The 11,671-nt window shown below is 57.1% G+C and overlaps 1 protein-coding gene across 1 annotated transcript; it reads right to left on the bottom strand.

The window, feature by feature from the left end:
• Window positions 1–2,697: 2,697 nt before the first annotated feature.
• On the bottom strand, window positions 2,698–6,708 carry CHADL (chondroadherin like). The gene is made up of 4 exons (XM_016139621.2): window positions 6,584–6,708; window positions 5,795–5,963; window positions 3,578–5,272; window positions 2,698–3,051 (listed from the first exon to the last, which is right to left on the bottom strand). The coding sequence occupies exons 1-4, from the start codon at window positions 6,589–6,591 to the stop codon at window positions 2,698–2,700; spliced, it is 2,226 nt and encodes a 741-aa protein (XP_015995107.2). The 5' UTR covers window positions 6,592–6,708.
• Between the last annotated feature and the right edge of the window lie 4,963 nt (window positions 6,709–11,671).

The raw sequence follows: 11,671 nt of genomic DNA, 5'->3' as shown, positions 1-11,671 counted from the left end.
ACACACACTTGTGTGAGCAGCTCCCCCTCCAGCTAGGGTGCCTGAGGCTGCCTCCCTCACAGCCCTCTGTGTCGGGGTGGGGGGCTATCCCTCAGCCACTCTGTAAGACAGTGAGTGTGCGTGTGTGCGCATCGGCGCGTGCCCGGTCGTGAGGGCCTGCAGCCACTCTCCTGAGGAGACAGTGGTGACGGGTGGGACGGGTGCAGCCTCTGCCTGAAAGCCACCTCTGTCCCCTCCTGGGTTGGTTCTCTGCTCCCCCTAGGTCCCTAGGGAGGTTGGGGGGCCCGTGCGGGCACCCAGCTCTGGCGGGAAGCTGAGAAGCAATGATCAGGATGTGGGTTTATTTCGGTGACTTGTGAGGTGCCCTTGACCTGCGTTCTGTTGACGTGTGAGCAGACTCCCATTCCTGAAGGGAACAGTGGAGCGGGGGGGGGGGTCTGTTCCTTGGGTTGGGCTCTCAGGGGCCTGAGGAGGGAAGTCCACACCGGCCCCTGTGCCCCGTGGGGAGTAGGGGGACAGGGGCGGCAGGACCGGAGGGTGAGCATGGCCGGGGTGTGGAGGAGACCCCCGCTGAGAGGGAGACTCACCCGCATGGAGCGTAACCTGCGCTAGAGGCTGCTTGGCTGGGCCTGTCCCTTTCACTCCCCGCTCACCGGGGCCAGGTACAGCCCCGCCAAACAGTCGCAGAGCTGCGACATGCAGCGGTCAGCCCTGCTGACCAAGGTGGCCCTGCAGGACCTGGAGGATGAGGAGAGGGGCGACAGGACACGCCTCCTACGCCACGTCCGTAGCTCAACCCGGATGGTCCCTGCTCCCCTGAAGTTACATTCCGGAAGTTCACTTGTGTCTGCCCAAATTACAGCTTGTATGTTTTCCAGTCTTCGTTGAAACCGTCTCCTCTCTGGTCACCTGTGTCTGTTCAATAACGCCACCTTCTGGAAGCTGAGGTGCGGGCAGGCTGCAGCCTCGGCCCTTCCTGTGCGTGGGGTGAACTGCACTGCCGGCCGGGGCCCCGCGTCTGCCTGCGTTCTCCAAAAAGTGACTGGTTTTAGGACAGTGACGATCAGGGACAAGTTCTGGGACAAAAGGGGCATTCTCTCACACACACTTGGGTGGCGGGTGCCAGGTCAGTGGCATCAGTCCCCGGGCAGGAAGGTGGCCTGGGTATGCACTCTAGCTCCTCAGCCTGCCAGTGGGGTGCTGCTTTTGCTGGGGGTACCCTGCCCAATTCTAAACTGGGTTTATATGGTATTTTGGCCTTTAGATTCTTTCGAATGTAGCATTCCTCCAGCTGTCATGGGCGCGAGAGCCCCATGATTTGGAAGGCAGAACTGGAGGACAAGTTTAAGTGCCACTCCAGCCTTTGACCGTCCTCCCCAGAAAGACGGTTCAGTCCCTCACGTGCTGAAGCCCAGTTTGTCGGCCTTCCGTTCGCGCGGCAGGGTGTGCTCTGATGTGCCTCCTCAGTAACAGTTACGGAGTCGGTTCAAACACGGAGACGAGAAGCAATAACAGCCGTCCCTCTTGAGCACCCACCTCCATAGCAGCCACCCACATTATTCTGATTTCTGCCATCCCCCTGTCCCAAGGCCCTAAGCTCCCGAAAGGGTGACACCGAGGAGCGTGTTTGACATGGACGAGTGGGTAACTATCATGTCGGGGCCTAAAGGTCAGTTCGACGTGTCAGGTAGAAGTGTTGACCCCTGGGACGTGTTCACTTGAGGCAGAATGAACCTTCTCTGACGTGCTGTGAGGCTTCGCTACACCTGAGATCTGAGTGTGAATGGATCTGTGAGGATGGGGAACATAAGGTCGGGACGAAGCAGAGTGCAGTCCAGCCTGTCCGGGTTGACAGCTAGTGGAATGGCAGCGTCAGCAGCACACTGGCTCAGCCGCTCGTCCCGGCCCAGGGACCAGCGAGACCCTCGAGGTCGGGGTGGGAAGTGGTCAAGACAACGGATCCAGTAATCACCGTAACAGCGGCCTCGATCTCACAGACACAAAGCGCCACCCGGGATCTTTGGGACCCGTGCCCCAACAAGGTGCCCGCACCCGCCTGTGGCCCACCTCATCTCCCCGCCGCCTTCTCTGTACGTGGGTCCTCCTGGCCCCCGGCGTCCGCTTGGCCTTCTGGGCCGCCCAGCCCGGGCAGGCTTCAAAGACAGCAGCTGCGGCCCTCAGCCGCTGGCCACGGGCCCTCGGAGGACTGGCGCACGTCGCCCCCACGCGCAGGTTCAGCCCAGTGAGCCACCTGCGGAGGGACGAGAGTCGGGGACCCTGCTGAGCTGTCTGAGGAGAGCACAAGGGTCCTTGAGAATCTGGGCCAGGGGACACCTACTGCGTGATAGCGGAGCCTGGGAACTGTCGTGGCCCGGCTGCTGACCGATGACATGATGTGAGCAAATCACTGCCAACCTCAGATTCCTTCTCTAAGAGGTGCGGAGGGCCGGTGCTCCAGGCACCTTTCAGACCACCCTATGCGCACCACTAAGTCAACGTAACTCCTTCCAGCCACCGCCAGGAGGCGGCACAATTGCTCTCATCCCCGTTAGAGAGGGACCTACTCAGGGTAGTTAGTTACATGGCCCAAGTCAGAGCTGGATGTCAGCTGGTTTTGTGAGACTCCAGGTGCTCCTCACTTTCTCATGTAATTAGGTCACATGCCCACACACACTGCCACTTCGCTAGGCTCCAGGCTCATAGCTCAGAGGCGTCCACCCCAAGCCCATGCACGCCGGCTCCCCCGGGAAGGGTAGTTGGCGCTGGCAGGACCCCAGCCCCTAAAGCTGCTCGGCTGGGCCCAGGTGGCAGCCTGGGGAGGTCGTGGGGCTGGGCTGAGAGCAGCTGTGGGTCCCCGGCTAGGGGTCCACGTGGGGATGCTCGCCTGTGCAGTGGAAGCAGCTGGCAGTCACAGCGGAAGGGATTGCCGCTGAGGTCCAGCAGCTCCAGCTGGCTGAGGCCGGGCAGGGCGGGCAGGGCCTGCAGCTGGTTCTTCTGCAGGTGTAGGCTCCGGAGCTGGGGCCCCAGGCCCAAGAAGGCCCCAGGAGAAATCTGCAAAGAGGAGCCATGCCCGGATGTGAGCTCCTGTCAGGCCAGGGAGGGAGACCCCAGCATAGGAACTGGGCAGCCCAAGGCGGCCCAGGCAGGAAGGGCAGAGCTGGGCTGGAAACACAGGGGGGGCTGATGCCAGAGCACTTGCCCTTTGCAAGTCGCCTGGATCCCCAGTTCACAGTTCTCACTGTTCTGCCTGAACCCACGCCCAAAGTTTCTTGGGGGCTCAGCCCTGCTCTCAAAGTCTATAATGGCAGGTGACCCATGGACCGACATTTCTCCGTCTTCCACGCCCCTGCAGTGCCCCCGCCCCGCACACCTCCCTGTGGCATTGGATTCCGCCTGCTCTGTCACGCAGGCCTGAGTTCCCTGGGGCAGGCGCAGTCTGGCTGATCTTAGTGTGCGAGCCGGGTCTCGGGCCAGGCACTGCAAAGGCAGCCGTGTTTGCTGAGTGAACGCGTGCCTGCTGCCTTCCCACCCCTAGTCCCTGGGCCCACCCGCCCCGGCCACCAGCCCCTGGGCCCACCTGCTCCAGGCCACTGCTGTTTAGGAAGAGGTGCTGCAGCGACCTGCCCACGGGCTGGAAGGCCCCGTCTCGCAGGGCCCTGAGCGGGTTCCCCGAGAGCCGCAGCTCCCGCAGGCCAGGCAGCCCCGCCAGGGCCCCGGTGGGCACCTCGCGCAGCTGGTTCCTGTCGAGGTGCAGCTTCTCCAGCTCCCGAGCTGGGCCCAGCGCCCCGGGGGACACCTGGGTGATACGGTTCCCACTCAGGTAGAGCCAGCGCAAGGCCTGCACGCCTGCCAGGTCCCCGGGTGCCAGGCGGTCCACGGCGTTGTCCTGCAGGTGCAGGGAGAAGAGGCCGGGCAGGACACGCAGGGCGGGCCCAGGCACCTGCACGAAGCGGTTGCGCTCCAGGTACAGGTAGCCGAGGCGGGGGGCCCCGTGCAGGGCGGCAGCGCTGAGGCCTGAGAGCTGGTTGTCAGACAGGTAGAGGTAGAGCAGGCTGCCCAGCCCCGCCAGGGCGCCCGCCCCCAGCTCCGCGATGCCGCAGTGCTGCAGGTGCAGCGACACCAGCTGGCCCAGGCCTGGGAAGGCCGCTCGGGGCACCGAGGGGGAGTGGTTGTGCCTCAGGTCCAGGAGCCGGGTGTCGTTGGGGAAGCCGCGGGGCACGGCCCGCAGGCCTCGGCGGCCACAGCCGCTGTGCCGGGACTCGGCGACGCACGCGCAGGCGCGCGGGCAGGGCTGCGCGGCCCCATCGCCCGGCCCGGGGGCGCCGGCGGGGCCGCGGGGGCGCGCGGTCGCCGGCTCCTCGTCCTCCGCCGCGGCCGCGTCTCCAGGGCAGCGCAGGTCCGAGGGCCGCAGCGCGTCCAGGGCCTCGCCTCGCAGGCGCCGGGGCTGCCCGCACGCGCCGTCCGAGCGCACGCGCGCCCGCGCCAGCCACTCGAGCAGCGGCCGGGCCTGGCAGCCGCACCACAGCGGGTTCCCCTGCAGCCACAGCCGGCGCAGCTGCCCCGGGCCCTGCAGCGGCAGCAGGGTGTCCAGCTGGTTGCCGCGGAGGTCCAGGGTGTGCAGGCGTGGGCAGCGGGCGAAGGCCCTGGGCTCCAGGGCCTGCAGCGCCCCGTGGTCCAGCGCCAGCACCCGCAGGCCGGGCAGCGCCAGCCCGTCCTCCTCGCCCGCGTAGGTGAACGGGTTGTGGCCCAGCTCGAGGCGGGCCAGGCCGCGGGCCTGGGACAAGGCCGGCCCGGGCAGGGCCTGCAGCTCGTTGTGGTGCAGGCTGAGCCGGCGCAGCGCGGGCAGGCCGGCCAGGGCGTCCGGGGCCAGCACGCTGAGCGCGTTGTGGGACAGCTGCAGCCAGCGGGTGCGCAGCAGCCCCTGGAAGGCCATGGCGGGCAAGTAGACCAGGGCGTTGTGCGCCAGGTTCAGCGTGGCCAGCGCGCCCAGTGCCCCAAACGTCCCTGGCCGCAGCTCCTCCAGCACGTTCCGCTCCAGCTCCAGCCGCCGCAGCGAGCCCAGCCCGGCCAGCGCCTCCTGGGGCAGCGCGCTCAGGCGGTTGGAGGCCAAGTTGAGGAGAAGCAGGCGGCCCAGCCCGCGGAAAGCCCCCTCGGCCACCCGCTCCACCTGGCAGAGCCGCAGGTCCAGATGGGTCAGGTAAGGCAGGTCCTGGAAGGCGGCTGGAGGAATGACCTTCAGCGCGTTGCCCCGGAGGTCCAGCCGCTGGGTCAGCTGGGTGGGGAGAGGGGAGGGGAGGCTGAGCAGCACCGGGGCTGGGCCCTGTGCCCTTGCCCAGTTCCCCCTCTTGGAGCACTCTTCCCCCCTCACCTTCGCCTCGTTCTCTTCATCCCGCTCGCTGACACCTCCTCCAGGAAGCCTTCCTCTCCTGCTGCCTGGGCATCCCCCACTCTAGCACTTTTCGCATAGAATTGTCACTGACCATTTAGTTTCTTTCTCCCCGGCTAGTTCTTGTCTCCATAGGGCAGAGACCTTATGTGACCCCAGTTCCCTGCCACAGGGCCTGTAATTAATCCAGTATTTATCTATGGGTTATCTACTTGTCCCAATCACATAGGATGCTAAATAGATTGTTTCCCTGTTGGTCGTCGTTCCCGTTTTACCGATGTGAAGACTGAGGCTCAGAGAGAAAGAGTGACTTTCCCAGGTTCCCCAGCCGGGCGGTGGCCGAGGCTCCCGTGCCAGCTCAGGCTCCCCCCACGTCCTCCCCCCACCACACCCGCTCGCCCTGCCGACCTCGGGGATGGCGCTGGGCACCTCACTGAGGTTCTGGTGTCTGCAGGACACGTGCCGCCTGGCGTTGTCGCAGACGCAGGTCTGTGGGCACCGCTGGGCGGCCGCGTGCCAAGCCGGGCCCAGCAGCAGCGGCAGAGGGAGCAGCAGGAACACGCGGATGCGCGGGCGCCTGGGGCGAGAGGGCGGCGTCTGTGGTTCACAGGGGCTGGCGACCCGCACTCCTCACTCGCGCAGCCCTGGCCCCCGTCCCGAGTCCCTCGGCCCCAGGGAATGTGTCCTCGCCCCCAGCCTCGCCCCCTCCCACCTGTAGGCTGGGTCCAGGCCTCTGAGCAGCCTTTTCTGATCCCGGGGCTGGGGCCCCGCTCAGCCTCCCGCATTTCTGTTCACTGCTTTGCCACCCTCCGTTTTTCAGTCTCCTCGGGGTCCTAGGATCCAGCCCCAGCTTTGGGGCTGGTGGCATCCTCCAGTCTGTGGTGAGACTGAGGCTCAGGGTGAGCCAGGGAGAGGGGCAGTGGGGGCCGGGGACAGATCCCTGAGGGACAAGTGTCCATGGCTCAGAGGGCTGCTGAACGCTCAGACGAGCCCCACAAGCAACTGGCCCACAGGAGCAGCCACACTGCCATACACCACCTTCCTCAGCACCCATTTTGGGGAACCCCTTGGAGAATGCCCAGGCACACCCCAGAGCTCCTGTCCTCCTCCGTCTCGGAGGCCCTGAGACAGGCAGGGGCTAGCCTGCGGCCACTCAGCTCTCTAAGACCCCTGGCACAATGGAACCCAAAGACTCACCCCTCCATGCCACCTCGCACTGCCAGCCCGGCCTGGAGGTGCCTCACAAGGGAAATGCCGGTGTCTGGATGCTGGCAGGAGTCCCCCTCCACGCCTGCAGGCCTGGCGGTGGGGACGGAGCTGAATGGGAGGCATTGTGGGCTGCCCAGCCAGAGCTGAGGCGAAGGAGGGGCAGGCAGGGGCGGGAGCAGCGGCTGGAGTTCCGGGGCCTCCTGCCCAGCACAGCTCAGGATCTCGGCCCAGGCCCCATGGCCTGGTCTGGGCAGCCGAGCTCCAGGGCCAGCCTCGCAGGCAGGGGCCCTCAGGGCTGCGGGACCTCTGGCTGTGGGACCCTACGTGGCGCTGCACCTCGCGGAGCCTCTGTTTCCTACTGTGTGTGAAAAAGACATAGTGTTAGTAACTAGCTCAGAGGGCTGCTGTGGGGTTCAGGTAGGCACCCGGCACATAGTAGGTGCTCAAGAATGGTTAACTCTGTCCTTTCTATTTGTGCTTCTTGCACATTTACTTGCATCATTTAATACTGTACATACATACAGCATTTTGCAATTTATTTTTTTCTTTCCACTCAACACTGGATTCCTGGCAGCAATCCAAGTAGATTGTAGTCACATTCATTTGCCTGCTGTATAGTATTCCATGGTAGAAATGTCTCAACTTGGCCATTCCTCTCTGTTGCCTCCAAGGTTTTGCTGTTACAAAGTTGCAAAAAAATATACAGATAATTACTTCCTGGACACTTAAAAATATGAAGTAGCGCATCCAGACCATAGCAAATACTTCTGTTTCCTATTTTTCAGATCCGTGTTTCCGATGAAATTGCATTTCTCATTACTCCATTTGGCTTTTTTTGTTTGATTTTTTTTTTTTAACCAGAAATAGTGCCACACCACACACAACTTTCCGCATGTGCCATTTCACTCAGCAAATTCCTTATCCATGGAATCACAGTGCGAACCCTTATGTCTGACTTTTTTCACTCATCAGGGTGATGCATGTTTTAAAAATCGGTCCACTTCCAGTTTTGTATAGCATTCCCGCATTCCGTTCTGTAAATGTTCCGTGACCGTGGCACAGGGGTGAGGCAGGAGAGCGATCCGCTCAGATGTAAACAGCAAGGACGCATCGGCGGTAGGGGATTTAGATACAGTGGGACCGACTTAAAGTTGGTCTGCTTCTTATCATCATGCACTGGAAATCCTCAACGATGTCAGTACTGAACTATCCCTCCCGGCTTGGGGTGACCATTCCCACCTTTGCTTTGCTGGTACTTCCCTACACTACAATTTATTATTTTTTAAATTTTATTGTTAGTTTGAAGTATACAGTACATTGGTTAGACATTTATGTAGCTTATAGAATGATCCCCCTGATCGCTCTCTCTCCCCTCTGGCTCTTACCTAGCGATTCATTAATGCTACAGGACTCTCAATGCTGAGCTCCCCATCCCCGTGGCCATCTATCAACTACTAATGTGTACTTCTTTAACCCTTCACCCCATTCTCCCAGCCCCTCAATCCCCCTCCCCTCTGGCCATCACTAGATTGTGAGTTTGTTTTTGATTAGTTTTTTTTTATTCTTTAGATTCTGCATATAAGTAACATCATATGGTATTTACCTTTCTCTGACTTATTTCAATCAGCATAACAACCTCTAGATCCATCCATGTCACTGCAAATGGTAGAACTTAACTTTTTTCATGGCTGAGTAGTAGTCCATTGTATGTGTGAACCATAGCTTCTTTAACCAATCGTCTCCGATGGGCATTCCGGTTGTTTCCATGCCTTTGCTATTGTAAATTGCGCTGCCATGGACACAGAGGTGCACAGATCTTTACGAATTATCGTTTTGGTGTTCTCTGGATAAATACCCAGAAGTGCAATCACTGGGTCAAAAGGTGGATCCATTTTTAATTTTTTGAGGAACCTCCAGACTGTTTTCCATAGTGGCTGTACCAATTTGCAATCCCACCAACAGTGGATGAGGATGAGGGTTCCCTTTTCCCCACATCCTCGCCAACGCTTGTGCTTTTATTGATGATAGACATCCTGACAGGTGTGAGATGTATCTCATTGTGGTTTTAATTTGCATTTCTCTGATGATTAGTGCCCTGGAGCATCTTTTCATCTATCTAGTGGCCATCTGTATTTCCTCTTTGGAGAAATATCTGTTCAGGTCTTCTGCCTATTTTTTATTGGTTTGCTTTTTGTTGTTAAGTTGTAGGAGTTCTTTATATATTTTGGATATAAACCTTTTATCAGATGTATCATAAGCGAATATCTTTTCCCATTCAGTCGGTTGTCTTTTTGTTTCGTGGATGGCTTCCTTTACTGTACATAACATAAATGTTTTAGTTTGATATAGTCCCATTTGTTTATTTTTTCTTTTATTTCCATTGACTGTGGAGTTATATCTGAAAATAAATTACTGTTAGCAATACCAGAGAGTTTACTGCCTACGTTTTGTTCTAGAAGTTTTATGGTTTCAGGTCTTACATTTAAGTCTTTAATCCATTTTCAGTTTATTCTTGTATACAGTGTAAGAGGTGGTCGTTTTGGTTTTATTTTGTTTTGTTTTGCATCTGTCTGTCCTATCTTCCGAGCACCATTTAGTGAAGAGACTGTCTTCATCCCACTGTATATTCTTGCCTCCTTCGCCATATACTGAGTGTGTAGGCGCGGATTTATTTCTCTGTTCTCTATTCTGTTCCCTGGCTCGATGCGTGTTTTTAAGCCCGCGCCATGCTGTTTTGATTACTGTAGCCTTGTAGCATATTTTTCTATCAGGTAGCGTGATATCTCCAACTTCGTTCTTCTTTTTCAAGATTGCCATGCTATTTGGAGTCTCTTATGGTTCCATATACATCTTAGGAGTATTTGCTCTAGCTCTCTGAAATGTACCACCATTCTTTATCCATTCCACTCTTGATGTCCGTTTCCGTTGTTGCCCGGCTGGGGCTGATATGAAGTGCCGCTGACCATGTTTTGCTTTGTTATTCCTTTTTGCGCCTACAGCACCTGGTTTTCCTTGGTGGTCTCCCATTCAAGTACTAATCAGGCCCGACCCTGCTTAGCTTCCGAGATCCGACGGGAGCGGCTGCTGACCATGTTTGCACATCTTTCTGTAAACATAGCACAACCCGCTTCTGTCAGGATATCGCGAGGGGTGGAATTGCTACTTTTAGAATATGCCTGTTCTGGCCTCAGTGGACACTGCCAAACGGTTCCCCACGGGGTTCTTCCAATTTACACGTTCACCAGTGGCATGAGAGAGTCCCAGTTGCTCCACATCCTCTGTGACGCTGGGTGTCATCTCCTGTTTGGTAGCCATTCTCGTGAGGACACGAAGGCGTGAAATTGTGATTTTTAAGACGTGTTTCCCTGAAGACTAATGAAATTAAGGACCTTTTCGTATACATTTTGTGAAGTGCGCTTTCTAGCCTTTTGCTAATTTTTCTATTGTCTTTTAGAAACTCTTTATATTCTGAATGTTATTTTAAAGCCGTCACCCCTATCCATTTCCAGAACCTTTTCATCATCCCAAACAGAAACTCTGTACCCATTACACAGAGTCCTCATTCCGCCCCCACCTCCAGGCCCTGGTGACCTCCCTTCTACTTTTTGTCTCTATGAACTTGCCTCTTCTGGGTACCTCATGTACGTCGAATCACGTACTACTCGCCTTTTCACATCTGGCTTCTTTCACTTAGCACGGCGGTTCAAGGTTCATCCATGTTGCAGCATGTGGCAGAATGTCATTCCTTTTGATGGCCTAATAATATGCCATTGTGTATATATAGCACATTTTTCTTGTCCATCTGTTGATGGACGCCTGGGTTGCTTCCGCCGCTTGGCTGTTGTTAACGCTGCTGTGTGCGTGGATATGTGACATCGGGGCCCTGCCTTTGCTTCTTTTGGGTCCATACCCAGATGGGGGGTTAGGGGCAGTTTAAGCCTGTCCTGCCGCTTTTCCCACCCATCTCATTCTCTCCCCTTCCTCTCTACCCAAAGGCAACCGCTTTCATGAGGCAGTATAATTTCCTGTAACATATGGCAATGCATTTTGCGATGTACCAGTGTATAGTTTTACGACTTGCTTTTTTTCATTCGAGTTTTCCAGATTCATTCACGTGGGTGCAGGCAGCCTTGGCATTTAGTTTATTAACTGCCCCACGGTCACCGCATGCACGTGCTATGGTTTAACCATTCTCCTACTGACGACCATTTAGGTTGTTCCTCAATGTTTAGTGAGCCTTATCCCACTGCCTTTCCTTTGTCTCCTTCGGCACAACGTGCAGGTTTTTCTAAAGTAAATGGAATTTGGGGCCACAGCTACACGCATTCCCGATGTTTTTAGTATCTGCCAAATTGCTCTCTAACGTGGTTTTATCAAGTGACATCCCTCCAGCAATGTATAAAATGCCTTACTGGTGTCGCCTCAACAATATTTGCCAGTCTGTGTGGCTTTATTTTGCACTCCCTTGATTACCAGGAGGTGGAATGATTTCAGGTTCTGCTTTCCCCCCTTATTTTGTTGTTGCTTTACATTCTTTGATGTAGGCAGACTTCCTCACGGTTTATCATCAGAAATGCTCTCCTGTGTTTGTACTTCCTTTCTAAGAATATGGTTGTTCGGTGAACGGACTTGGATCACTTTGACAGCTGGCGCTTCCACCCCATCCTGTCCCCGCCCTCCCTGGACTAGCTCCTGTCATCGGTGGTGCTGGGTTTAGCTTCTCTACTGACAGCATCGCCCTGAGACTCTTCACTGCCGTGGGCTCCTCCGCGCTGTGCATCGCACGCACATGACCGCAGTCGACATGTCTCCACCGTCGTCAACCGTTCTGCTTGTGGCTCTTTGCTCTTTCTCTGTCTCCCCAATACTGGCCTGAGTCCTTTCTAGGTTTTTGTCAACAGATGAACTGCTAGGAGTGGCCTCGCCCACGCGGCCTGGGGCTTTTCTAGTCCGTCTTCAGAATGGGATTGCTGGTTCAGGCCCGAGCGAGCGGTTGTGCTTTTATTTGGAATGGCCTCGTCAGCACCAGGCCCTTGACATGTGGGGCCCCAGGCAGAGGTATCTAGGACCTCAGAC

The sequence above is a fragment of the Rousettus aegyptiacus genome, unplaced genomic scaffold (assembly GCF_014176215.1).
Source record: "Rousettus aegyptiacus isolate mRouAeg1 unplaced genomic scaffold, mRouAeg1.p scaffold_m13_p_2, whole genome shotgun sequence".
Classification (NCBI taxonomy): domain Eukaryota; kingdom Metazoa; phylum Chordata; class Mammalia; order Chiroptera; family Pteropodidae; genus Rousettus; species Rousettus aegyptiacus.
This window is presented reverse-complemented; position numbering and strand designations above follow the sequence as displayed.